General features: G+C 55.6%; 2 protein-coding genes across 3 annotated transcripts in view; one reads left to right on the forward strand and one right to left on the reverse strand.

Annotated features, from left to right (window-relative positions):
- Positions 1-5,608, forward strand: part of TNIP2 (TNFAIP3 interacting protein 2) — a 57,047-nt gene extending 51,439 nt beyond the window's left edge. The window contains exon 6 of the mRNA XM_070372828.1: positions 5,035-5,608. Within this exon, the coding sequence (XP_070228929.1) occupies positions 5,035-5,076 (42 nt within the window). The 3' untranslated portion in view covers positions 5,077-5,608. The remainder of the gene's footprint in view (positions 1-5,034) is intronic.
- FAM193A (family with sequence similarity 193 member A) overlaps positions 1-27,841 on the reverse strand; it is a 146,591-nt gene that overhangs the window by 14,389 nt on the left and 104,361 nt on the right. For both annotated transcript variants that reach the window (XM_070372824.1, XM_070372823.1), the window contains exons 9-19: positions 27,135-27,247; positions 26,822-27,064; positions 24,623-24,776; positions 24,315-24,494; positions 18,440-18,691; positions 9,220-9,418; positions 8,027-8,299; positions 6,417-6,696; positions 5,686-5,869; positions 4,416-4,646; positions 1,703-2,552 (exon numbers count right to left, since the gene is read on the reverse strand). In XM_070372824.1, the coding sequence (XP_070228925.1) occupies positions 1,703-2,552; positions 4,416-4,646; positions 5,686-5,869; positions 6,417-6,696; positions 8,027-8,299; positions 9,220-9,418; positions 18,440-18,691; positions 24,315-24,494; positions 24,623-24,776; positions 26,822-27,064; positions 27,135-27,247 (2,959 nt within the window). The remainder of the gene's footprint in view (positions 1-1,702; positions 2,553-4,415; positions 4,647-5,685; positions 5,870-6,416; positions 6,697-8,026; positions 8,300-9,219; positions 9,419-18,439; positions 18,692-24,314; positions 24,495-24,622; positions 24,777-26,821; positions 27,065-27,134; positions 27,248-27,841) is intronic.

Here is a 27,841-nt window from a genome sequence, read left to right on the forward strand (position 1 = left end):
AGGGAAACCTGCGCAAGGCTAGAGCAGGCACACACAGCCAGAGCCAGCGTCCACGAGAACCCTGCGAAGCGCCTGCAGCAGGCAGCGTGGCCCCAGACGAACACCCCCATCACACAGAACTCTTAAACAAGGGAGGAAAAGACCACAACCCAGCTGAAAGATGAGAAAAAGATGAGCAGAAAATGCACGAAAAGATGTAGAAAGAGCCCTTAAAAACAGGACCTCGCTGCAGTCAGAGAAAAGGCACACGAGAACCCCTAACAGATGGGCCACGTCCGGGACCCGATGACAGGACGCTCTCGGGAGGGCGGGCATGAGCCCACGCCCTGCCTGGACGGCGCCCGAGCCAGCACTCCTCAAAGGCAGCACACCATCTGGGGCCCACTGCACGTGCGGGCAGCTCCGAGCCCACCTCGCACGGACCCCCAGGCCCAGAGCAGGGAAACACCCTGTGCAAACGGAAGGGGCTGCAGGGGATGCAGCGCCGGTGCGGGCGGCCGCAGCGGCCGCAGTAAGCGCAACACAGAGGGCTCTGCGTGGCGGACATGTGCCCTCCTCAGTCCTGCCAGCAACACGCCAGCAGCCCCCTGGGTGGGTCTCAGAGCTGGAAGAGAGAGGAACGCCGAGCCGGATGTCTGAGCAGGGCATATGGGAGCACACAGCGCGACGGGGCACAGGGGGTCCTCCTCCAGGGGCCCCCAGACTGAATCTGGGGCATCGAAAGAGTGCTAGGAAAGGGGTGCCCCCGACAGCACCAGGTGAGGACTCCTGCGACAGTCGCCACAAAAACACGGAAGAAAAGGCAGAAAACACCCAGGGGAGAAGAACGGCCCTTCCTGCAGCACGCCGCGTAAGAAATGCAGAAGAAAGAAAGAAACAAACAGCACCTGAATGACCTGTCTGGGTGAGCGAGGGCTGCTGGCCATGGACGTTCAAACTAGCGGGCCAGTGCCTGATGCCCCACACGGGGCTCGTCTGCCCCCGACACAATGGGCCTGAGCAAAGGCGGGGAGGCGTGGTCCCCAGGGAGGACCAGGGTCACCGCCAGGCGGGCACGGTGCCCTTCTGACTGTGCTGCGCCCGCAGACACAGCACTGCTGCTAACAATGCACAACCTGAGCCTCGCTGTGAGGGAACGGCACCCAACTGAAATGACTCTAAAAAGGAATTCATTCTGAACATGGATGGGCCGCACTCCTTAGAAAGGCGAGGTTTGAGAAAGAGAGGAACTGACAGGGGCCCCCGGGAGGGCCCCACATCAGGAGAAACGAGCTTTCCCTTAAAGGACGCTACGGGACAAACAGAGCAACAGGAATGAGGCTCCGGTCTCCGAGGCAGAGGATGGCCTGTGCGGCGTCGGTTCCCTGCCTCTAACCACTGTCCCGTGGTCCAGAAACGAGGGCCCTCACTGAAGGAAGCACACACAGGGACATATAAAGGGAAAACGGCAAAACAACCCTCCCCTGGTGCAGAAACACAGTCGGGAGGCCAGGAGGACGGACCCGGTGTGACCGCTGACCTGGGGGTGCGTGGGGTCCTCGTGCTCTTCCTGCAGCTGGGGGGCTGGGAGGCTACCTCACGACAACCAGACGTGGCAACGGTGCCCACGTGGCCCTGTGCTGGCAGAGCGGCCCCGAGGCAGAAGCCAGCATGTGCCCATGGGCTGCACGGCTGGGGGCGATGGTGGGGACCCCGCACTCACCGATGGAGCTGCTGGCACGCTCCCCCTTCTTCTTCTTGCTCTTCCTGCCCCGGCCCTTGGGCTGCGGGGACTCCGCGGTCGCCGGCTTGCCGCTCTGCAGGGGCTCGCTGGGCAGGGGGGGCTCCGCGGGGCCTGGGCCCGGCTTCTCTTCGCGGACGTGGTTCAGCTGCTTCCTGTTGTTGTTGTTGCTGTTAACCTTCGTCTCCTCCCTCCGGTGGCCCACCAGGGGCGGCAGCTCCAGCACTCTGGCCTTGGGCTCAGCCTGTGGCCGGGGCCTGGCCGGGCCCTCTGGGGCCCGGGGGGACTCCCCGGGCTTCCTGGCAGGCTCGCCGGCGGCCTTGCTGCCCGGCCGCGGCTTCTGTGGGCCGGCGCCCCCTTTGTGGTGATGCACCATGTCCAGCAGGAAGGACAGCGGCTCTGGCTGCTCCCCGCTGATCCCCTTGGGCAGGAGCCGCTTGGCCTCCCTGGCGTCCACAGGCTCGGTGGGGTCCGCGTGTCTGGAGGGGTCGGCCCCTGGCCCCGGGCCCGCGTGGTCTGCATGTCTGGAAGGGCAGGGGGATGAGGTCTCGGGGTCTTCGGTTGGCTCCAGAGAGCCGTTGTGGATGGTCTCGGCGCCAGGCGCCGACTCTGCGGCTGCCTGGAAGCTGCTGGCGAGCATGTCCAACTTGGGGCAGTCCTTCCCGAGCCGCTCCTTTTTCTTCTTCTTCACGGCCCGCAGGGTCTGGAGCTCCTGCAGTCGCTGCAGCTCCTCCGTCAGCCGCTCGTCGTCGGCCCGCCGCCGCTGCTCCTCGCGCAGATGCAGGTGACCCCGGGCCCGCGCCTCCGCCTCCAGACGCGCCTTCTCCTCCAGCTGCGATGGAAGGGAAGGCAGCGTGAGACACAGAGAAACCGGGGGCCTGAGAAGGTGAACCACGTAAGACGATGAACTCTGAAAGGGCCTGTAACAGGCCCAAAACTCAGAGCACACCCACATCACGCAGGGGGGACGGGGAACAAGCCCCCACAGGCTGAGCTGCCGGGGGGTCGGGGGTTGGGGAGCAGAGGCCAAGGTGAGAGCGGCTGTGCGCCCCTGCCCCCATGGGCTCGGCATCCAGGAGCGGGCAGAGGATGCAGCTGCCAGCACAGGACTGACCGGGCGCCTCGCAGGTGCTGCCAAGCCCATCCAGCGAAGCCCCTGCTGACGCACCTGTGCGGGTCACAAGGACACACAAGAAAATGTGTGCTAAGGAACTAGAAATTCTTTTTCCCATCCTAGCAGGTAACATTTCCAACCTGTGTTCACCAGTGTGATAGAGCAAACGACTTTCTAAAGTATTCAACGTGACGCGACAATGCTTGTCTCTGCCGTCCAACTGGCAGGAAATTAATTTTCATCTCAGGTGAAGACTGTGTTATTAGTGACACACATTCCAAGAGCATAAGGGAAAAAGATCCCTGCTGTCTAGCAAACGAACACCCAGTAAGAGAACAGAGAACAGCTCCTCCATCACGGGCTCCAGGGAGGCCTGTGCTGGGAAAATGCAAAGGTTCTTCCAAACTTCAGCATGCCTCACAGTATCTCAGAAGGCGATATTTATAACAGACAACCCGTCTTTCTACAAAACTTAAATATAAAATTAGGCTGAAAATTCAATGACAGATTTTCAAAAAATCTCAAGTAAAGATCATTCAAAACCCTTGCTCCCTCTGTCAGGGAGGTGGCGTTCTGGAGGCGGCACCGACAGCGCCCCCAAGTGGCCCCAAGGGCACCGCGTGCCCCCGCAACGAGGCAGCCACAGCGCGCCCGACCCGGGTCATTCTGAAAACCAAGGAGCCGGGTGGACATGCACAGGTGAGTGGGCGCGGGGGGCAGCCTGCGCCGAGCCTGGAGGGCCTGCAGCCGCATCTGGAGTCAGGCCACCGGCAGGAACAGAGGACGGGGGCGGGGCCAGCCCAGACAGCACCTGCCTGAGTGGAGGCTTCAGGGAACCCAGCAGAAAGTGGATCCCTGGGACCCTGACACCGCAGCGCCGCAGGGCAGAGGACATGCCTCCCACACCAGGTTTGCGTCAGGAGCAGGCCCGTCCCTCCAAGGCCCTCATCAGACCTGGGGTCAACCCAGGCCTGTCTCAGGACTGGGAGGTACGCCGCCAGCAGCAAACCCACACCGTGCAATCACGACCGCCTCCGAGTCGCTGCGAGCGAAAATGGAAGCAAACACCACACAAGTGGCCCAACCCGGGGTGGGCAGGTCTCCTTATCCCTCACAGGGGCGTCAGCTCCTCCCAAAGCAACTCAGCCCACGGTCAGAGTCTGCAGCCTGATGAGCCCCCCACGAGCACAGCCCATCCACCTGCTGAGGGGCTCGAGGAGTCGGGCACCGGGAAGGCCCTCGAGAGAAGTGGGCAGGCAGGGCAACTACAGGAAGGGCCACTCCCTTCACGCACGGCGCTGGTGTGCCAGCGCAGAGCAAAGACGACCCCTTATGCGCCGTCTCCACCAGCCCACAGTGCCCCCTTGCCCTCAACAACCAAGGGCTCCTGTCTCAACTTTCCTGGGCAAGACGTGCCGTCAACAGACAGAGGGGCCGGCCCGCTGTCGCACAAGGACCTGGGGCTGGTGAGACCATGGCTCGGGGGGGGACACGGGGTTCCCGTTCAGGCTGGTGGAGGCCCCCGGGGCTCCGGGAGCAACGTGGGGGCCTGCGCGGCCCCAGGCCTGCCCCGCCGTTTACCTTCCTCTGCTTGTGCCGAGCGCGCTTGGCGGCCCGCGTACTGCTCACGGGCTTGGTCTCCGAGCTGTTTATGAACTGCAGCAAGTCCTCCACCCTGCGATGGTCGACCACACTCTCCCGTTCTGAGAGCTGGTCCGCTTTCTTAGGCTGCTCTTCCTTCCTCTTGGTCAGCCGTAAACGGAGCTTTTCCCTCATTTCCGCGTAGTTTCTACTTGTGGGTGCGGCTGGAGGCTAAGACAAACGAAAACATGACTAAACTCAAGTTTTAATGACTGTAAATATGACAGATTTCAGACCACAGTGTTAAAAAAGAATTTTTTCTTATTACTTAAGTACCCCATGTATGTCAGGAAAAACAAATAAAAGAAAAAAATGGCAAGAAAAAGAGAAGCCTTTCATCACCAATTACCCAAAGGCAGTATCCTGGCATTGACCTGTCGAGCTCCATAGGTTCAGGGAAAACCTGGCGGAGGACGTGCAACTATGCACCCAACGGTTATTTCCAAACTAAAAAGAAACCATTATCCATACCAGCTGATGCACTTGTGATGTAACGGAGCTTAACTATCTTTTCACGGCAATAAATGGGTTTATACTCTCTTTCCACATCCACTCGCAGGGTTCCTTTCCAGTGGTGAAAAGGTTTCTCACCGACTACTAAACCCAAGTGCGTCCGGAGAAGACGACAGACGGCTCCCGCTCTCTGCTCCTCCACTGCCCGCCCCGACAGCGTGCCCGACACCTGCCCCTGAGGGACAGGCCGCCCCGGACACAGCGTGGTGTGCACGTCTCACCGGGCCGCGCCGTCGAGCCCAGCACATGTGTGACACAGAGCCCCGCGGGGCTGCCGTCCACGTGTGCACACTCAACAGTGCCCACGCCTGGGTCGGCAGTAGGTCTGACTTCATCAGCCATTCTAAACACCACAATCAAATGCAAAATACAGAGATAAAATACTCATAACTAACTCTGGGCAAGTATCTTTCATTATTTCTGTAGGACAAGTACAACCCGGAAGTGGAACTGCTATTTCAGACAGGATCCTGACTTTATTACTAACTGTGCTGCAAATAAAGCTTCACACACACATAACCATCCCCTGAACTCAACCTGGTGTATTATTCTCGCAGAGTGGTTTGTGTGTTTTACCATTCTCATTGGAATGCGCAGTTTGCAAACGCCCGTCGGGCAACCCTGAGCTGGCCGCAGCGGGGCCCCTGCAGCCCCGGCGCTCCCGAGGCGCCTGGGCGGCGCGGGCGCGGGCACTCACCCCGCCGTGCCCGAAGAACTCGCAGTAGCAGCAGTCGCAGTACTTGCCCTCCTTCTGGTTGGTGGAGGTGGAGGTGCTGGAGCTGTGTTCGGAGCAGCTGTCCTCGTCTGCGCTCTCGTCCCCGTCATCCTGCTGCGGGTCGTACACGCCGTTCTCGCAGCGATGCCCTTCGCAATCAGGGTCACTGCAAAACCGCGCAGGGCCCATCAGCCAGCGGCCTGCCCCGCAGGGGCCCCCGCAGGCGGCGTGGCGTGAGGGGCACACCTGGCGGGGCTCGTCAGGTCCACACGCGTCCCTCCCCCTCACCCCCGCTTCCTCCTGGAGGTGTGTGTGTCGGGGGCGGCGGCGGGGGGGGGCGGGTGGCAAGTTCAAAGGGAACGAAAACAGTCTTTCATTAAACCTATCGAGCATCTCGTATTATTCTGTGCTCCTGCGTGCATGCCAAGTCACTTGGTCGTGTCCGACTCTCCCTAACCCCATGGACTGCAGCCCACCAGGCTCCTCTGTCCATGGGCTTCTCCAGGCCAGAATACTGGAGTGGGCTGCCATGCCCTCCTCCTGGGGATCCTCCCGACACGGGGATGGAACCCAGGTCTGCTGCACTGGCAGGCAGGTTCTTTACCACCAGTTCTACCTGGGAAGCCTAATGTACCAAACGCCCAAGGCGCCTGCCCTCACGTCCTGGGGGGTCAGGGAGCACTGCCCCAGCCTCCCCGCCAGGCGGGGCTCACCTGCAGACGCTGGGGGGCGCGCTGACAGAGCCATCGGTGGTGGGTGGCGGGGGGGCCACGGGAGCAGGACAGAAGCTCTTGAGCGACTCCACAAAGCCGGGGGAGGCAGCTGTTTTGGGGAAGGACACAGCTGCGATGTTGGCCAGGTGAGGCGTGGAGGCTGCTGAGAGGGCGGCGGGGGCAAGGGCGGGCAGCGGGGCCAGGCCCGTGGGGCTGCTCCTGGGGGCTGCCGGCACCCCGTGCCTGTGGTCTTCCTTGTTGATGCCGTGAAAGACGTCACCTGCGACAGAGATGCTGGAGTCACTGCCTGCGGCCTTTCTCTCACTGCCAGCTGCTTTTTTTTGAAAACCAACTTTTGGTCCGAAAATGTTCCACTCTATAGAAAACTTGCCCTTCGTCTGGATCTGAGACTCACCACTGCTTTGCTACGTTTACTTTCTCCCACACACACCTGCCCGTGGCTTGATGTGGGGGTGGCAGCTGCTCAGCCCTGGGCGTGTGGCCCGGGCTCCTGAGAACACGCGTCTCGGCAGGGAAGCCAGCACGGCAGCCCGGCTGCGGATGCAGCGCCCCCGGAGGACCGTCACAGGCACAGCCCACCCAGGCCTCACCCACAGCCTCTGGCGGCTTCTCCCCCAGCCCAGGGTCTTTTAAACTTCCTTTCTTCCTTCCGCAACTCTGACCTCTCCTGAGCTGAGGCCAGCTGTCCACAATTCTGGACTCAGAAACGCTGGGGGCATGAGTCCTGTGAAGGTGGTGCAGGGTCCTCCCACTGACCCCAAGGGGCACCTAAGGCACCAGTTCCCGGCAGCCTGGCGACCTCAGTCTGCGTGCAGGAGCCGGCGGAGCCAACCCGTGAGCACGGCGCCCAGACAGTGGGACTGCTGCCATCTCCAAACAGAGACCCCACGTCTGAAACCCGTGAGGACGCCTCCCTGGCAGTCTCTGGGTGGGCGCGGAGCGGCCTCTGCTCGCATGGGTTGTGTATCCGAGGCAGCAGTGAGCTTTGACCCTAAGAGCCCCCGACCCCCAGCTCCCTTTCCTGAGGACCCCGAAGGACCTGAGACGTTGGCTGGGTGCTGCCATCCCCTCCTTTACTCCTCTCGATGCCCACACAGCCCTAACTCTGGCTCACGAGGCCTCCCTGGTCCTGCTCCCGTGTGCCTCTGACGTCGCCTTCAAGCCCGCTCTGCCCTGGGCTCAGATCAGGGCGGCGGCGACACCACCTCCGCACCAGGGGCCCGCACAGCGGCAGGGCAACACCTCAGGCGGGCTGGTACCCTGTCGGCTCGCTCCGCACAAGGCTCCTGCTTCAAGGCGACTGAAAATCCCTCTCTCCGTGTTCTGAAAGCAGTGCCCTCTTCCTCTCACAGCACACGGTGCGGAGAGCGCCAAGGTGGCACGCAGCGTGGCAGAGCCCCAGGGGTCAGCGTGACAGCAACATTCTCGTCACGGCCAGAGGACACGCTCCCTGGGCCCGGGCACTTGTGGGTGTCACTTACACTGACGCCTCTGGGCACGCCGAGGAGGAGGCAGTCACCGAGGCGCTGGGCAACAGCCAAGCCCGGGGCCCCCTAGGGAAGCAGGGCCCGGCCAGCGGGCGGCCTTACCTAGGGAAGGCGGCCTCCTGGACGACACGCGGAACTGGCTGCTGCTGGACTGCACCGTGGTGGCCGTGCAGGACACGGAGGACGTGGCTGACGACGTGGCCATCACAACCTTGTTTGCTTCCATGAAAGCGTCTTGGAAATTATACAAACACTTCTTTTTCGCAGCACCCTTTTTCTCTTTATTATCAGAAACTGCAGCCGTTTCACTGCCAGATGGAGGCGGAGGAGCTTCAGGTCTTGCTTCTGAGAGTGTTGGCCCTAATAAGTCACTCCCTTCAGAGAAGAACGGGAAAATTAATGCTTCCAAAAGACACAGGCTTTGGTCAAATCTAAAGAGCAGCTGCTGACTGAACTACGAACACTGGGGGCTGCAGGGTTAGCGGTCCCCGGCGACGACGCTCGCCAGCTGGTCTGCATCTAAGAAACGCTGACTGAGCACCTACTACGTGCCGGTTCCTATGCTGGGTGCTTTCCCAAAGTTATTCAATGTCTAACACCACTTTCTGAGCTTAGCACTCTAATGTCTAACCTAAAGATGAAGAAACTGAGGCCAGAGAGGCTAAGTAACTCGCCCAAGGTCACACAGCTAGAAACCCTTTCCAAGCACAGACCAGACATCAAGCCTAGCTTGCTGTTCGAGCACATGCAGGGCTTGGGCTGGGGCCCCCAGGGCCGTCCTCACATGGACGACAGAGACGAGGCAGACGGGCAGCCCTCATCTGCGCCCTGTCCCGCCAGGAAGGCACCGGAGCCTCAGCAGCTGAGGTGGCCATGGGGAGGTGCTTGTTAGCAGGGACAGGGCCCATGTAGGGGCAGAGCAGGGGGAAAGGAAGGAACGGAAGTCACAGCATTCAAGCCACAGCACCCCGCTGCCCGGGCCGAGCTCTGGTGGTCACCACTGCTAGGGAACCTAAGCTGACCACCGCGCCCCGGAGCCCAGACGCTCCGCAGCCCGGGGGCAGGGAGACCCAATGTCTGAGGCCACAGGCTCCCAGCTGCCAAGCCCAGTGCCTGCACGGCTCTGTCGGTGCAGCGGGACTTGACCAGCAGCCTGACGGGGTGGGGGCCTGCCACCCTCAGTGGAAGCCAGGGGAAGGAGCGGCCTGGGACCTGCTGGGGAGCTGTGGCAACAGGTGGCATCGGCTCAGCTCAGGTCTCTGTAAACTCCAACGAAGGTTTAACGAGTTCCTTACCAGAAATTGTATCTGGCAAGTAAGTGCCAGGGTTCCAGTTCTTATCATTCATCACTTCTGATCCCCAAAGACTTATAAACTTAGAACTAGTCCACTCTGGAGTGCTCCCAAAGCAGCTCGGGTAAATATGGTCTTGAAGAGATGCACTGAATACCTGATGTTTATTTGTGTGATTCTGAACAGGTGCTGGTGGTAAAGCCTACAAAAAAAAATGTTCTAATCACATATCAAAATTAATATTCTGTTTACGTAAGGATTTAAACTACAGACAAACAAGTCATCATTGAAACCTGGGGGGCACGCGTGCCGTGAACAGGCGTGCAGGGAACACACCTCACGGAAGGCGCACCTGATCACACCCGGTGCCGCGTGTGACGGGCAGCAGACGCAGGCTGGAAGAGCAGCTGGTGCTCAGGGGCTGACCGCACACACGGAGGCAGCCCAGGGGCCGCTCCTGAGTCACGCTTTAGACGAGGCCATCTGCACGAGGTCTGCTCCGATGGCCCACTCTCATCTGACGTTTTACAAATCACCAGTCAAAAGTCCCTGTGGAGCCACTGATAAGAGGTCAGCTCTGGCCCTTTCCCTCACACCTGGGCAGAGTGCAGAAGTGTGGGGACAGATGGGTTCGACACTGAGCTGAGCCCACCCTCCCAGGTGTGGAAGGAGAGCCCTGCCCACATGTTTCTGGGCTGATTGGCCGTCAGCTGCCCCCTGCACACCTGGGCGGCCCCAGCCCACAGCCGTGCCCCTGCCCGACGCCCCTCCCTCGGCGCGGCTGGAGCGGGCTCGTGGAACTTGAGAGTGAGCGTGGCGCTCCGAGCTCAGGCTGGGCCGGTGGCTCCCCACCCCGACGTAGCACCAAGTCCCGCGCGTGGTGTGGCCTGCCCTGTGCTTCCGCTCACCTGGCCTCTGGACACACGGTCTTCCCTTGGTCCCCAGACTTCAAGCTGCTGCTCGGCCCACCGTGTGGCTCATGGTGTCTACTCCTAAGAACGTCCTAACTGTAGCTCACGACCCTGCTGGCCTGGGGTGAGCCTCCCGCCACAGCCGAGCTGCCACGCCCTGGAGAGGCCGTCACTGCCCTCCTCTCACCCCACAGCGCCCAGGCTGCAGTGGCCCGCCCCAGCGAGCCCACGAGTCCAGGATTCTCCCCGTCAGCACTCAAGACTCACTTCCAACCTACTGGTGGCGCAACTGCCTTGCCTCCAATCATGGAAGGTGTCTGGGGGCGGGGCCCCTGGAGCCTGGACCTGCCGCCCCGCATCTCGCTTACACCAGCACACGCCATCCACCCCGGCCCCCCCCGGGTGTGCATGGGAATACCCCCTGGGACATGGATGTGAGCAGTGAGTGTGCTCAGCTCCGCAGTGGCGGGGAAAGGGAGCACTGGGGAGGACCCCCAGGAGCAGAATCCCAAGGGCCAGGCCGGGCAGAGTGGGGAAGGGAAAGGCCAGAGCACAGGGCTGGCCGGCGTCCAAGCACAAGGGAGAACCCGACGGGCTGAGGGGCCACAGAGAGACACGCCCGTGTGCCTTCTATCCCGGGGGGCTGGGGGGCGCAGAGGGCTTGAGGCAGCGGGGTGAGGCGGTCTGGTCAGCGGGGTGCAGAAGTGGGCCTGCGGCGCTCTGGGAGAGGAGCGGAACAGCAGGACAAGGGTGCCCCGGGGCTGTTAGTACGGGGGTGTGGGGTGGGGGTGGGGTGGGGGCCGAGGCAGAGCACTGGCAGGCAGGGAGGAAGGGAGGGTCTGTGGCCCCGCTCCTGGGGGCGCCGCGTCAGGGACGGAGCTGGGCTGAACTCTCCTCCGGTCCCAGCCTCTGGGCTGCACGGGCTAAGGGGTTCACGGGCCAGCTTGCCCTCTCCTAGCTGTGTGACCTCAGGCAGATTACTCAATCTTTTTGAGCTTTAGTTTTCTCATCTGTAATTTGGAAACACCCCCCTCCAGGGGACGTGGTAAGCGTTAAACCAGACTGTGCACGGAGTATTCAGTGTCGCCTGGCCCGAAGCAAGTGTTTCCTGAGCGCTAAGGGGGGGGGTCTCCCAAGACACAAGCCAGCCCCCCCCCAGCCCAGTTCAAGGTGCTGCTGCCCTCTCAGGGGCCGGGGCCGGGGTCCTTCCACTCGGGCAGCTGAGCAGCTTAGCACACCACCGACCCTCAACGGGCTCGGGCAGATGAAGGTGGAGGGTGAGGCAGGAGCAGATTCGGGACTTGACAGCGGAGGAAGTAGGGCAGACCAGACCCCCAGCACCTCGGCGGGAGCCTGACCTGCTGACCTGGCAGGAAGTCTCGGGGGCAAAGGGCAAGGACAAGGAAACTCTCAGCAGGTGGCAGTCTCCACGGAGCAGGGACGGAGCACGAGGCCCGGTCAAATGGGAGGCCTCAGTGCTGGAGGCCCCGGGGCGCGCAGAGCCCGCCCCGGCAGGTGGGACAGCCAGCCTGTGCCCGTGGTCGGGCCGGCCGGCTCAGGACGCAGACTCACGCTGCACGCTGGCAAGCCCCTCGAGAGCCCGGGGACAGCGAGCGCCGCCGCCTCCCCGAGAGCATCCGCTCAAGGCCTGGACCATATGCCACCCACGCCTCTCTGGTTTCTGCTCAGCCATCAGTGCTCTGCCCCGCGTCACCTCTCTGCAGGCCCACCCACAGGCTCTGGGGCCGGGGTCTCCCCTCAGGGCCATTTGTCTACACTGCGTCTACAATTTCTATCAAGGTACGCCATGGCGTTTTGAGTTTTCAAATTTGATCAGGTTTTTGTCTTCTCTTTAGACGATGAGATTTCTGAAAGCAAGGGCTTGGGGTACTGTTTTCCTTTATCTAGCACGCAGCACAGGGCCTGGCACAGCCTGCTGTTCAACAAATGCTGAGTGGAGTAAGGACTGTAACCACGGAGCTGTTACACTGGAGACATAAACTAGTGACGCTGTATGTCTGGTTCAGAAGGCCATCTATGCAAAACAGGAGGTCCAGTGGTGGAGGCCAAGGGGCACAGGGGTCCGCAGCTACCAAGCTGCACCTGGGTGAAGGCATCCGCACAGGAGGCCCGCCCACGCCCAGGGAGAGGGGGCACCTGTCACCTAGACCCTCTGGGGGCACCACCATAAAAACATGAACGATTTAAAGCACGTGTGATAATGCTATTATATTACAGCACTGAGTTTAATCTTTATACAAATCCACATGGCTGTAATTCACAGAAGTTCTGATGCATTCTTTACTTTGAGACAAAACTGATTCACAAGGAAGCACAATTCTGCTCTAACTGGAAGCCCAGACACACTAACTGATGACTTCAGCCAAGCACACTTCTGAATTTATGCAGAGCTGTGAGACCCAGCCTGCCCTGCATGGAGCCCGGTGCCTGGGGAGCAGTGGGCAGCAGCTGCTGCCAACACCCAGCGCCTGAACGCAAGGGCCGCCGGGTGCCCAGCAAGCAGGGGAGACAGTCACTCCCCGCTGGGCTTCTCCTGAGAGGCCCCTCGGTGCTCCTGCCACAGAGTACCACCTTCTTTCTGCTGTTTCTCAGCTCAGAAGAAGTGAACTCAAATAAATACAGGTTGCAGGTCCCACCATGACCTGCAAATGGCAATCAATTCATGTCCCTCTTCCCCATGCAGTCTTTTCCTTCCTCAAACTCCAACTGAATGTATACTTCTTTCCACGTGTAACTCTGCGAGCCACGTCCGCAGTGGCTGCACACAAGGAACCCAGTGAGGGGGTGAGGGGTGTGCACGCCCACAGCGGTGTGGGAGCCCCGTCACCAGGCTCCCTCAATGCACTGAACTCACCGACCGTTTGCAGGTCACCCCTGTGCTCCTGTGGAGAGCCCGAGACAGCGCTCCACCTGCGCTCCAGCCCCGTCCTAATGGGGCAACTGCTTCTTGACACATCTTCCAGACAGGAAGGACACAGCACTTAAAGCTGGGGGCCTCGAGCACAGCCCCAGGCCAGCGGCAGGGGAGGAGCAGGCGCCATGGCCGCGGGCTCTTCTCTCTCAGGTGGTGAGTCCTCCCCCGCTCTCCTTGGGTTTTGTCCGTTGAGGGGAGACATGTCCCAGATCCCAGACAAACGGCACAGGACACCTCTGTAACCAGGTGCTGAGCTACAGAGAAAGCAAGGGAAACCGTTCACAGGAACTGGTAAGAACACAGCAAGAAACACCGGCCCCAGCGGAGGTGCAGAAGGGACGGGCGCCCTGCGGGCGTGTGCACCACGGTGACAGAGACGAGCGGACGGCCCTGCTGTCCCACGGGAGGAAGCAGAGCCAGAGACAAGGGGAGCTGGAGGGTCCGGGGGCCAGCGCACCAGCAGCACCTCCACGCCAGCAAGTGGGGTCCCCTCCCAAGGAAGCACCCCCATTCAGGGTCTGCTGAGCATGCATGACCTCACGATAAAAAGGGTTAGAGCCTCACAGCTTCATCCAAACAGAGTCACTATGTGTGACGCACTCACAGAAAGGAGAGATGAGAGAACAGGTGATCGAGGAACAAGAGAACGTGGAGAGGTTCTAACGCTTTTGAAAAATAAAGCTTAGAAATAGGAATTACAAGTAGGGTTAAAAACTCAAGGAGTAGGTTAGACACAACAGGAAAACCACCAAACTGGAAGAGTGATCCAGAAAGGAGTTCTCAGAACAGAAGATGATCAGGCTGGGAGGGACCACAGGTATGAAAAGCAGGTCTGGTCAGAGGTTCAGGAAGAGACAGCAGAGCAGGGGACAGGGAGACCATGAGGCAGGCAGGCAACCCGAAACTTCTCCTGTGCGGGTTCTAACAGGAAATGCGGTCAGCACTCAAGAACAAATTGGTACTGTGAGCAGAGAGATTCTAAGAAAGAGTCAAAAAGAAATGCTAGAAATAAAAAACGTGGAAAGAAAAACCAAGACTCGGCAGACTGAACACAGCCAAGAAGCGAATCGACGAGCCTCAAGATACGACAAGAGAAACTTTTCAAACTGAGATGCGAAGAGAAATAAGAATTTAAACAAACAAAATCCTCCAAAAAAATAGCACCAACAATGACAAAAGAAGAGAACAGACTGTCCAAGAATCTGGGGCCCTCTCGAAAGATGTTCCGCACGGGGCTGGGGTCTGCAGGAGCAGAGCAGACAGGAAGGAGGCCTGGAGGAGTGGCAGCCAAGGACGTCCCAACTCTCGACCGGCACCAGAGCAGGCCAGGAGGCTCAGAGGGCACCAGCAAGACCTTCACGAGACCCTATCCGGGTGCAGCACATCCCAGCTGCAGGAAACCAAAGCCAGAATCCTGGTAGCAGCCTAGGGGTGGGCTGAGGGGAAGAAACCCTGTCCTACAGAGCAAGGGACACAGTCACAGAAGACATCTCACTTAAACGGCACAGGCAGGAAGAGAGTGGGGTTAAGCAGGTTCTAAGTGTTCAAAGGAAAAAATAGAAAAACCACCAACCTAGAATTCTGTATCCAGCGAAATTATCCTTCAAAAGTGAAGGAGAAATAAAGACTTCCTCAGACAAAGAAACACTGAGGGAATGCACGTCCAGCAGACCTGCCCTGCAAGAAATGTTAGAAGATTTTCTTCAGGAAGAAGGAACATAATATAGGTCAGAAACTTGGATCTACATAAAGGAAGAGAGAGCAATGGAAAAGGAATAAACATCAGGAAAATAAAATCTCTTATCTTTCTGTTAATTGATCTTAAAAAAAAAAACTTTGCAGTAATAATAGCAACAATGTACCGGGTGATTAATATTGGATAAATGAAAATGATGCCTGCAAGTCACAAGGGACCGGAAGCAGGAACTGGGAACAATCTGTTATAAGCAGCTCAACTGCACACAGTGGAGGAGCAGCGCTGGAAGCGGCCCTAGCTCAGTCAGAAGGTGCTTTCTAACACAACCGTTAAAACGGAAAAAGAGGTGTGATTGATACGCTAAGAGGAAATAAAATGAATCAGAAAACGTTCAAGTGAGAGTACAGAAAGCAGAAAAGGAAGCCTCTGACAACAAATAGAAAATAGTTACAAACATGGGTATTCATCCAAACACATTAAAAAAAAATCAAAGTGAACGGAATAAATACACCAATGAAAATGCCGAGATCATCAGAATATATTAAAGAACAAGAGCTTCCCCCAGCCCCCAAAGCCCCAGGATCCAACGATGCCTGTCGACAAGACACCTGCTGTGGGCAGCAGTGGCAAATCACCCAGGCAGCCTCAGTGGGCAGACCAGACCTCAGAGCGAGAAGCCTTCCCTAGTGACTGAAGGGCAACCCTCCAAGGACACATGAGAACCCCCAGCACACAAGCATCTAACAGAAGAGCACCAAACTGCGTGAGGCCAAGCCTGCCAGGCCTGCCGCAGAGCAGGCAGGTCCGCCGTGAGCTGCAGACCTCCACCACCCTCCGCAGCAAGGGCATAGGGGCAGCAGGGGCCAGCAAGAACACACCTGGACCCCACACCGCCAGCCAGCCGCTGCCTGCCGCACACAGAACGGCAGACCATCTGTCCTGAGGAACACGGAGCATCTGCCAAGACGGACCACACCCTGGGCCACAAGGCAACCCCGAAAGACCAGAAACAGTGCGCGCTCAGATAGAACGGAGCTGAAGTAGAAACCAGCAACAGAGAGACAGCTAGAGAACGCCCAAATATTTGGAAACTAAATTTCCTGTCACTTAGTTTTAATTTTTTTCTTCAGTATTTCATCACTGTATTTACCTCCTGCAAGTACTTTTAATTTTTAAGTAACATTACTCAACATACAAATTACAAACATATCAGTGGTAATGAAGACTTCTGAAAATGGAAATAGTTTTCAAGTCTTTCTAATCTCAAGAAAATAAAATTTTAACAGTACCCATTCCAAGCGTTTTAGGTACTATTTATCCACAATGGCAAAAGCATGAATTAAAGATTGCAACTAGAGTGACACAGTCTTAAAGGCGACAGCTAACCAGAGCAGAAATCCCTAAAGGCCCTGATGCCGCAGGAAGAGGACTGGGTCAGCAGAGCCTCAGCGGGCACGGCTGCCCACACTCGGGCCGCCCCTGCCTGTGTGGGGCAGGCATCTCGCTGAGAAACCTGCTCTGACGGAGCTGAGGACAACCATGTCCTTCCACTACAGCTGGGTCCTCCTCCAGCAGCTCCTGTAGGGCTGGGCACGCTCTGTGCATTTAGGTACAGATGCCGCCACAGCACTCAACTAAGTCAGACTAACTCAAAGAACACACAGTAACTTTGCAAAACCTGGTAAGTGACGACGTGAGACTATGCAGAGAAACATTTTTATACCAGGTACAAACCAAGTATGCTGTCAAATGCATCTCGTTTTTCCAAATAAAAATGGCACCCAGCTAGTGTATATTTTAATTGCGTCAGTGAATAATCTTGGCACTAACAGTAAGTGGCTAAAACACAGCCTCACAGCTGCTCCTCTGCAGTTTCTTCAACCCATGAATCTTTCTCATCCACCTATTGGATTACAGTTCAGTGGTAACAGAGACAGACTGCGACCCAGATGATGCTTCCCCTCCTTTATCCTTCTATACACTGCTGGTAACACCCTGAGAAAAGGCCAAGATCCAGGGGAAAACTCAGTTTTAACTAGAGTGGGAATAATAAATTTCACTATTTCACTTGAAGATTTTTAGGAATTAATTCTTGAATAATTTCTACCAGCATGAACATATGAGAGAACATTCTACACCCTCTTCTCCAGGTGGTTCCCTAGGACTAGGAAATGGAGCTCTATTTAGGTAAGAACAAGGAGCAAACAGCTTCCAAACTCATATGCTCACCTGAGGAAAAGGGTGAAGGATTGGGAGGACCGTCCAAATAGCCTGGCCTTGAATGTAAACATGAATATGCTACTTAGAACGACCCGATTAACAAAGGTGTCATTAAGTGTTTGAACTGAGCAATGAGTCAGAGAGAGAAAGCCGCTCAGTCGTGTCTGACTCTTCGCGACCCCATGAACTATAGAGTCCATGGAATTCTCCAGGCCAGAATACTGGTGTGGGTAGCCTTTCCCTTTGCCAGGGGATCTTTCCAACCCAGGGACTGAACCCAGGTCTCCCACACTGCAGGTGGATTCTTTACCAGCTGAGCCATGAGGGATGCCCAAGAGTACTGGAGTGGGTAGCCTATCCCCTCTCGAGGGGATCTTCCCGATCCAGGCACTGAACTGGCGTCTCCTGCATTGCAGGCGGATTCTTTACTAACTGAGCTATCGGGGAAGCAACAGTCAACCTAATAAAATTTAAGCCTAAATTTGAGTGGTTACCAAGCACTTATCATCACAGAACATAACAAACTGAGGATGCTCTCTAATAAACCAACAATTATCACCCGGCACCCTCCCCAGCAGACAAACAGCAAACCCCAGTGAGGGGTGATGTGCGGCCTGAGGAAGTCCCTCTCACGCCACATGCTCCCTTTCGAACACTAGAGAATCACTGTCTATGAGTAGAGTCTGGGGAGAGTTCTATTTTTGACTGATTAGAGCTAATAACATTAGCCAGAATAACTGATGAAAAATTAAAATTTATGACCCGAATCAATAAAAGTAAGTTCAAAACAGCTAGTGAGGCAAAGCTATCTAAGGTACGAAGAACGAGACAAACCTAACGATTGCACTGCGACGTCTAGGGCGCAGCACGCGCCTCAGGCTCTGACGGGAGGCAGCGCGTGCCGCCCTTCCCAGCCGTCACCCGTCTTGCCAGGCCCGCCTGACTGCCCCCGGCCCCCCACTCACCTGCTGGCGAGCCTCTGCTGCACGGTGCCCAGGGCCCCCTCCTTCAAGCTTGTGCCTTTCTACATAACAGTCCTTTAAGAGGACTGTCATTTAAGACCCTGCGGAGCCTGGCCAGTGTTAGAGGACTCACGTTACGTTCAAGCTGTGTTACCCGCCACCGCCAGGCCCCGAAAAGCTGGAGAACTGGGCTGCTCTCTGGGTGGGCAGAGGCCCTGTGGTCCCCAGCTCAACCCATTACGCCAGTACCACATGAAAACCTCTTCACATCCTGGTCAATTCCCAAGGAACGAACTATGACGTCCACGACTGTTTTTACAAATGTAAAGGTTCAAAACTCCAGGAGGTCACAATATTACAGTAAAAGGAAACGTTCGCAGACCCTCCCATGAGCGTGGCTGCTGCCCCACACAGCCGTCACTTTACGGGTCTGTCTGTTTAAACACGATCTAGAGGTCTGAGTGGTGCGTGAGCGCCCCGGCCCTGTCTGCCCACTCACCTTACTGTGTGTGAAGGGGGGCGCTGTGTACAAGGTGGGGTGGATGAGAGGGCGAGGCAGGTGTGGGACGGCGTGCAAGGGCACGTGCCCGTGGATGTGGGGGTACAGGTGCAGCGCAGGGTGCGCAGGCTTCTCGGGGCTCAGAAACTGGTGGCCGGGAGGCAGGGCACCAGCGGCCATTGCTGAAGGCGTTAATCCAGACGCTTCTTGTTTACAAACATGACATTCACAAGTGTTTGGAGCTTGTTCTGCCTAAAGGGAAAGAAAAAAAAAAAGAGTATTTAGTAAGTGAGTACTGAGTATTTAGGGAAACAAAGAACGATATGGATTGAATGCGAGTCAGCCACACAGCAAATACAAAGGCAGCGGGGCCCGTCCTGACACCCCGGGTAGACGGGTCCCTCCTTGCGAGCTGAACGAGGGCCCCCAGGACTGGGACTGAAGAGGCCTGGAGAGACAAGGCGTGCGCACCTCACCCCGGCTGGGTGCCTGCCGGGGCGGCAGCCTCACCCGTCTGCATCCCGCGCCTGTGTGAGCAGGGCCGCGGAGACTGCAAGATGGCAGAGTGGAGAGAGGGAGCTGGGACCAAGGACAAGGAGACCACTGGTGCCATGCTCCGCTGGGCTCACACTGCTTAACGGATGGCTACACAGAGGTTCTTCAAAGTGCACCAGAGACAGGACTTCCAGCTAAGGTGGAATGAAGCAGTCGGTGACTCTTCTCCCTCAAAACAAGTGCAAAACTGAACACAATTGTCAAAGGCAATCGTTTTGAGGCTCTGGAAATCAACCAAACGAAAAAAACATATTGAGAAGCGTTTATTCATGCAAACCTGCTAGAACTTCTACTTAAGAACAGAAGGGGTCTAGCTTTCCTGCCCAGGGATCTTCCTATCCCCAACTCCCCACACCCTTTAAAAACTAACTAAAAAACAAAACAAAAATAACATAATTCAAGAATCAATAGCAGAATTAAAACTGGTACACTAAAATTCTGTTTGATATGAAAAAAGGAAGTAGAGACAGAGGTAGAAGAACACGAGGCGCAGAAACAACCGGCACAGCGGCAGACGGGAGCACCGCCAGCAGCTGTGTTAGACGTGAATGGGGCGCTCCCAACAAGAGGCGGGGACCGAGGGGCAGGATACACACATAAGATCCAGCTCAAAGGCTGGAAGAAAAAGACACAAAGAAGCTAAAATTAAAAGGACAAAAATTTATAAAACATACACATAGCAACCTGAAAACAGCTGGAATGGCTATATTAATGTTAGAGAGAACAGTCTAAGACAAGAAATAACAGCAGGGAGATACTTCACAGTGACAAAAGGGCCAATATATTAGGGAGGCAGAACAATAATTACATGGATACACATTCCACAACACTGTCCCAAAACGCATGAATCAAAACCTGGCAGATTTGAAAAAGGAAATAGATAATCCAAAAGTTATAACAGAAGACCTCAATATGTCTCTCTCAGTAATTTTTAGAATTAGATAAAAAATCAGTTAGGATACAGAAGACTTGAATAACGCTATCAATCTGACCGGTTTCATTTACAGGACATTTCACCTAAGAGGGGCAGAACACAATTTTCAAGTGCACATCTAGGTTAGATCACATGTTAGGCCATAAAACAAGTCTTAATAAATTTGGAAGCTCTAAAATCAGTAATCTCAGCCTTAGATTTAAGAAGCTAGGAATAGAAAAAATTAACCCCAAGAATATATAAAAAAATAATGGAGATCAGAACAGAAATCAATGAAACAAAAAAAAAAAAAAAAAAAAAAAAAAACTGATTTACAAAAATATAGCCAGAGTGACTGAGGGAGTTAAAAAGTAGTAAATAAAATTACCCAAATCAGGAATTAACATTGCTACAGACTCCACAAAACTAAAAAGAGATAATAAACAACCATGAGACATCAAATTAGACAACTTAGATGAAATGGATAAATTCCTAAAAAGACACAAATCATTAAACTCAATCCAAGAAGAAATAAAAAATCTGAACAGACCTGTATCAAGTAAACGAAATTTTAATTAAAAAGATCAGGTCCACGGGATTTCACTGGTGAATTCCATCAAATATTTAAGAAATATCAATCTCAGACGAATTCCTTCAGAAAATACAGGTGGAACACACACTCCTCAGCTCAGTCTCTGAGGCAAAGACATCACTGCTGCTGCTGCTGTTGTTCCGTAGCTAAGTCGTGTCTGACTCTTTGCATCTTTTAATTTCATGGCTGCAGTCACCATCTGCAGTGATTTTGGAGCCCAGGAAAATAAAAATCTGTCATTGCTTTCACTTTTTCCCCTTCTATTTGCCATGAAGCGATGGGACTGGATGCTACGATCTTAAGTTTTTTTAATGCTGAGTTTCAAAGACATCATAGACAACAGACCAATATCCTTCATTAACATAGATATAGAAATCCTAACAAGACATTAGCAAACCAGTCAAGCAACATGTATTAAAAAAAAAAAAGACTATAGGTCATGACCAGGTGGGATTTATCCCAGGAACACAAGATTGGTTCAAAATTCCTTGATGAGATACAACTTGGTAACAGAACAAAGGATGAAAGCCACAGGGACATCTCAAGAGATGCAGAACAGGCATCTTAAACCCAATGAATATTCACGATAAAATTCTCAAAAAAAAAAAAAAACCAAACCAAGGAGTAGGACATAGCTTCCTTAGCTGACAAAGGACGTCTAAGGAAAACCGACAGCTACCATCGTATTTTACTGGTTAAAGATTCAACGCTGTCCCCCCACGCCTGGAACAGGCAAAGTTGTCTGCTTGCACCACTTCGATTCAATGCTGTACTAGAGGTTCTAGCTAGCTCAATAAAGCAAGAGTAGGAAATTAAAAGAATCCGGGCTGTAAAGGAAGAAGGAAAACTTGTTCACTCACAGACAACACGATTTTGTATGTATAAAACCCAAAAGTAATCTACCAAAAAAACCCCCAAAACAAACCCACAAAACCTCAACCACTCTAGGACAAATAAGTTTATTAGCAAAGCTGCAGAATTCAAAATCAATACATAAGAATTGACTGTATTTCTATGTATTACCAACAATCAATTGTAAATCGAAACCAGGGACTTCCCTGGTGGTCTGGTGGCTAAGATTTCGTGCTCCCGATGCAGGGGGCCCCCGAGTTCCAACCCTGGTCAGGGCACTAGATCTCACATGCCGCAACTAAGAGTCCTCACGCCGCAAGGAGGATGGGAGACCCCATGTGCCGCCCTAAACCCAGCTCAGCCAAAGAATGAATGTTAAAGAAAGAGAAAGAAACCAAAATTAGAAAATACCTTTACTATACAATCAAAAAACATCTAAAATCTTAATAAACTTAAGAAACACGGACTAGAAATTTTTAAAAATTACAGAAAGAAATTAAAGATGACCTAAACAAATGGAAAGAAATAGCACGTGCAATGTTCATAAGTCTGTTTTCCCAAAATTGATTCTCATCATCCCACAAATAGAAGATCAGGTCCAGAGGGTTTTGGTGATGAACTCTATCAAATACTCAAGAATTCAATGCAACCTCCATTAAACTCCACAGGTGTTTTGCAGAAGGTAACCAGTGGTCCCTGAATGCACATGGGGGAGTCCCGGCGGTCCAGTGGTGAGGACTCAGCACTTTCACTGCCATGGCCCAGGCTCAATACCTGGTCAGGAACTAAGATCCTATAAGCCATGAGGTGTGGCCCCTACCCAAAAACAGTAAAATAAAATGTATGTGAAGCGAACACAACATTACAAAACAACTATACTCTAATAAAAATTAATTCTAAAAAACTTAACATTCCAACCCAGGGTTCCCTAGTGGCTCGGCTGGTAAAGAATCTGCCTGCAATGCAGGAGACCTGGGTTCCATCCCTGGGCTGGGAAGATCCCCCGGAGAGGGAACAGCTACCCACTCCAGTATTCTGGACTGTATAGTCCATGAGGTCGCAAAGAGTCGGACAAACTGAACCACTTTCACTTTCCCACCTGGAAAAAACACATATGGAAATGCAAAGGACTCTGAACAGCTTCAGCAATTTTGAAAGAGGCCCAAAAAGAGAAAGGCAGATCCTGCCTGATTTCCAAACTTACAATCCAGCGACAGTCGAGCAGAGCACAGGTTTCTGGGTGCGGAGGCCACAGGGCAGGACGCCGGGCATGGCCGTGGGCCCTCAGCCACCAGCTGGTTTGCAACCAGCGACCCCTGCGATGCAGCGGGGACGGTGGTCTTTCTGACACAGGCGCTGTGCCAGCTGGGTATCAAACGACCCTCGCTGTAGACCACTAGCAAAACTGAGCTGAGTGGACCACAGACCTGAGCAAGAGCTAAAATTACAAACCTTTCACAGCAAAATAGTTTTGTATTAGGTAAAAGTTTTTTGGATATGCCATCAAAAGCATGATTCATAAAAGAAAAAGCTGATAAACTGGAATGCATCAAAATCAGTAACTTTTGCTTTTCAAAAACACTGAAAAAAAAAAACTAATAAGACGTATCACAGACCAAAAGAAAATATTTGTGGATCACATACTTGATAAAGGACTTGTTTAAAGAACTCTTAAACCCAAACACTAGATAGAAAAGGAAACAGCCCACACAGCCCTTAAATATCTATGACAGAAAGCTTAACTTTGCCCATAAAAAGTGAAATAAAAACGGAAACCTCACAGAGCTACCATTTCTCACCTATTAGACTGGCAAGACTTCAAAGCTCTCCCCTGTGACAGCAGGGGAGACCACCACGCTCGGACTGGGGAAAGCCACTGCTGGTGACCCTCCTGGGGACAAAACCGCCTACGTGTGAAACGTCAGACACGTGAGGCCACTCACTGGAGAGTTTACGATGGGAAAGTAAAGGGAGGCAAACACAAGTATCCACCAGCAGACTGAAAACAAAGCACAGCACAACCAGGACCTGTCTCCACAGCTGGACACAGAGGGCAGCAGCAGAGCGTGAGGGAGCGCGCTCCACCAAGCTGGCAGGACACGCCGCCGGGCGGGGAAAGGGCAGTGTGTCAGGGTAGGCCTTTCTCGTCAGTAGAGAAGAGTGTGCGTACCTGCATAAATCAACGGTGATCACAGGCTGGGGGTGAGCAGGCGCTGGGGGGGACCGGGGGCTGGGGGTGTGCAGGGGCTGGGGTGAGCAGGGGCTGGGGGTGCACAGGGGCTGGGGTGAGCAAGCACTGTGGGGGATGCGGGATGGGGGCTGGGGGTGAGGAGGGCCTGGGGGTGATCACGGGCTGGGGGTGCACAGGGACTGGGGTGAGCAGGCGCTGGGGGACCGGGGCTGGGGTGAGGAGGGGCTGTAGGTGCACAGGGGCTGGGGGTGAGCAGGGGCTGGGGGTGCACAGGGGCTGGGGTGTGCAAGCACTGTGGGGGACGGGGGCTAGGGGTGAGGAGGGGCTGGGGGTGCACAGGGCCTGGGGTGAGCAGGCGCTGGGGGGGACCGGGGGCTGGGGGTAAGGAAGGGTTGGGGTGATCACGGGCTTGGGGGTGAGCAGGGGCTGGGGGGACCGGGGGCTGGGGTGAGCAGGTCCTGGACCAGGGCGAGGGGAGGAAGTGGGGGCAGAGGGCCCAGGGCATCCCTTCCAGTGTCCCCTCCCCTGTAGACCGCACCACCTACAATGGTTTAATGGGCCTTGGCCCTCACGTGCTCTTCCTTTAGGAGCTGCCTGAGTCTCTAAGAGAAAAGATGACCGTCTGGCAGAGCGGTCTCGGTTCTCACCAGTCTGACCTTCACAAGCTTTTCACAGGAACGTACTTTTGTGTTCAGTAGCACTCATGTCGAGAGAAACCAGACACAGAGAAGACAGCGTGGGCAAAACCAAGTTCAAGGAAATAAAGCTGTACCTGCTGAGCTGGGTAAGACGGGGGTGGACTGTCCACTTTACTTTCCTCTTTCCTGGGGCTCCCGCTCCCCAGAGCCGTGTCCTCCTTCGGGGCTCCCGGGGGTTCCCCACTACTCTCGCCGTCTGCCTCCTCGTCGTCAGCTTCCGAGGAACTGCTGCTGGTACTGCTTACCTGAGGGGACTTTAAAGACAGTCACAAAGATAGTCACTTGTAACTTATGCTTTTTAAACCAGAATAACACAGAACGCTCAAACCCCGGACACCATCTGGGGTGACTCATCGTCGTGATGCGGAGGCTGGGCATGTACCTCGTCCTTCAGGGCCAGGTTCTCCCCGCCGCCGTTCAGCTCGCCATGGACGCCGTTCATGCTGGCTACCACCTCGGCGTCCTCGTAGTTACTCAGGGGGTAGATGTCAGCAAACTTGGCCGACAGCGGGGCGACGTCTTCATCGTCACTGCAACTGAGATGCGCAGAGATGTCACCGCGGGGCCGTGGCCGCTAAGGACCGTGCACTGCCCACCCAGGAGAGCCACGCTCACGCACAGGAGCGTGACACTGGGCCCCACGCATGCGTCTCAGGGGCTCCCGGTAACCTGGACCAGGAGGAAAATGCCCGAAGAGGACCACTCGTTCTGTCCAGAAGAACGGAAAACAAAACTCCAAACGGAGAAACATTAAGGAAACCACAAAATTTCAATAGATCAACTTGAAGCGCCCTGGTGTACAACTGTTCTCTCTCTCTGTCATTTTCAAACAAATGCTATTTTTTATTATAATTAAAGGGGTACAGAAACCAACCTTAGGTCTTCAGTGTTTGTTTTTATAACCACCAAAATTTCAGAGGTAGCCAGCTGAACAAAACAATAAAAGCACTTATGTGACAAGGCCAGCTGTAGGCAAGTCCGTTCCAAAGTCATAGTTAGCAGCTTTAACAAGACATCCAAGTGATAGGCAAATGGAATATCTACAAAAACAAAGTAATGTGACTTCAAGGCTGTGAAGACCACTTCAAACGTAAGGCTTTCTGGTGCCTGAGAAGAGATGGCACGAAGCGCCCAGCTCGGGGTACGTGGCTCAAGGCCTGACGGTAAGCGACGCCCCGTGGGCCTACACCATCATGCCTCCGCATCCACCGTGAGCCTCAACCGTCCGGAAGGAGAAAGCCTAAGAACTGGAGCCCTTTGGGCTTCAGGGCAGATGGTCCAGAACAGCCAGACTCAGCTTCATCCCACTTCTGGGAGAACTGAGTCCAAGGAGCATCGTGCGCGGTCACCTGGAGCTGCTACAGCAAGTACGGGCAGGCCAGCTGCTGGGAACGCCTGGCTCCGGTGCCCCCACAACCTGCGGACACAGGCACTGCCCTGCGTGGCACCCATACCACCCCGGGGGAGCCGAGTGAAGTAACAGACCCACACGCTGCCTGCGGCCTGGCGACTCCAGACTCAGGCGTCCAGGCAGCCCTGCAGCCCCGCCACGGAAATGCCGCACGTCCATCTCACGCTCGGAGCAGCAGCAGGAAAAGGACATGCATGGCCCAGAGCCAGGAGGGTCTGGAATGGCCGTGTCTGTGGGAAGACACAGACCCCACGGTGCGGGCGGCCAGGTGCCCGCAGTGCCTCGCGTGGTCCTGGCTCCGCCCCGCCCGCAGCGTGCGTGCCCACGGCTGGCGTCAGCCACTAAGACCCGGGAGCAGGCGGCACTCTGCCAGCCTGGGCTCTGCCCTGACGACTGGTGCTTGGCTGCAGCCGCTTCGTCCTGAGCCAGCTCACGCCTGGCTGTGACGGCCCTCTGCCCTGCACAGGCTCCGAGGGAGCACAGGGCTCAGTGAGAGCAGCCGCAGAGCTCAGCGTCCGAGATCAAAGCCACACGGAGAACTGAGGGACTCCAAAGGAGAGCCTCGGGGCCACCGCATGAAATCCAGGTCGGGAGGCGAGAATCCCAAGGAACACGGGAAGCAAAGTCGGGGCGACCGTCCCTCCCCCAGGCTCCTGACCCACACGGGCACCATGACACGCGGAGAATATGTTTAATCTCTTAAATAAACACCCACCAAGGGAACGGCCCATCCAGGAGTTGGATGGGGCTTGATTCCCACCCTGTGAACTGGTGACCCCTTGCTCGCACAAAACGTCTTGCGGTTGATGTGGGAACACGGACAGAACCTCTCAGTCGCTTGCTAAAGTGACTATCTGAGCTCCCAGCAGGATACGGAGCAAGCGTGGACGCCAGCTGAGGATGAGGAGGATGGGTGCAGGCCAGGCCAGCATGGGAGATGCTCCCCGCAGACCGATGCGCGCCTGCCTCACTGCATCCGGCAGCTCACGAAACAGCGTCCATGCTTGGGCTTACTGCATCCATGTGTTAAAAGCGATTTTAAAAAATGAAGGGTCCTTCTTCTTGAAAAGCACCCTTAACGCTGCCCATACTTCTGCAGACGTCATTGGGTCTGCATCTTGGAATCGGATGAGTTGTCATGAGAAACCTCACGACAAAGTCATGACTTACAACGTTGGTGCAGAGCCATTGTCTGTGAGGATGAGTCTGGGATGTTGCTGAACGGTGATGGGAGAGCTGGACGCCGACCCTGAGCTGGCTGACGACACACCGGGCGGCCGTATCTCAGACAGGCAGTCGGGAGCCGCGTCCACCGGAAGGGGCAGCTGGTGAATGTGGATGTCGCCCGTGACCGGGGGGTCCATGATGCCGCAGGTGAGGATGTGGGAGAGGCTGCAGTCGTCACAAGCACACCTGCGGGGGGTGAGGGGGTCAGCGCGGGGCCAGCAGGCCGGGCAGTGCCCGGGGTCCTGCGCGCGCTCACCTCCGCCGGTAGTTGCAGTTGGGGCAGTCGGGCACGCTCAGCCGCGACGACAGCACGTGCCGCATGGTGTCCGTGAAGCTGTTCTCGCCAGCGACGGCTTTCTTTTTCGTGAACTGGAGGAAATCATGAGCCAACAGGTTAATTTTGCAAGACCTTCATCATGACATGGCTGTATTTTTCGGTGATTCTGATGCTGTGCACGTCCCACTCAGAGACCTGCTGCCCGCAGCTTCCTCAGGAGGGCCAGGGCTGGGAAGGGGGGCAGACGAGCAGTGTGTGGTGCAGGCAGGGAGAGGCCCGGACAGAGGTCAGGGGGCTGAGTCCACCAGGCGCCTCAGCAGCACACACCCTGTGACGCCCTCATGGGGGACACCCAGCCCTTGCCCTGGCCCTCCGGTGGGCTGGGGACTCGCAGCCCCCAGGAGATAATCACTGCCCCCAGGAGCTTAGATTCTGGACGAAGAAAGAAGCGAGAAACCAAACTTCAGGGGAAACCACAAGGTACAGGAGCTCAGCAGCCCTGCCGGGGAGGTGGGGAGGCCGCCGGGGTGCGCCAGGCCTGAGCACGGTGCAGGAGGCAGCGTGGACGCCGCTGTCCGGGCACGGGGAGCCCAGGCCAGCAGGAGCGCCGAGCACCGCCCTGAGCCCCCAGGCTACGCAGACACTGTCCACACGGGGCAGGATGGCAGCTGGCCAGGCAGCACACG

The sequence above is a fragment of the Bos mutus genome, chromosome 6 (genome assembly GCF_027580195.1).
Source record: "Bos mutus isolate GX-2022 chromosome 6, NWIPB_WYAK_1.1, whole genome shotgun sequence".
Lineage (NCBI taxonomy): Eukaryota > Metazoa > Chordata > Mammalia > Artiodactyla > Bovidae > Bos > Bos mutus.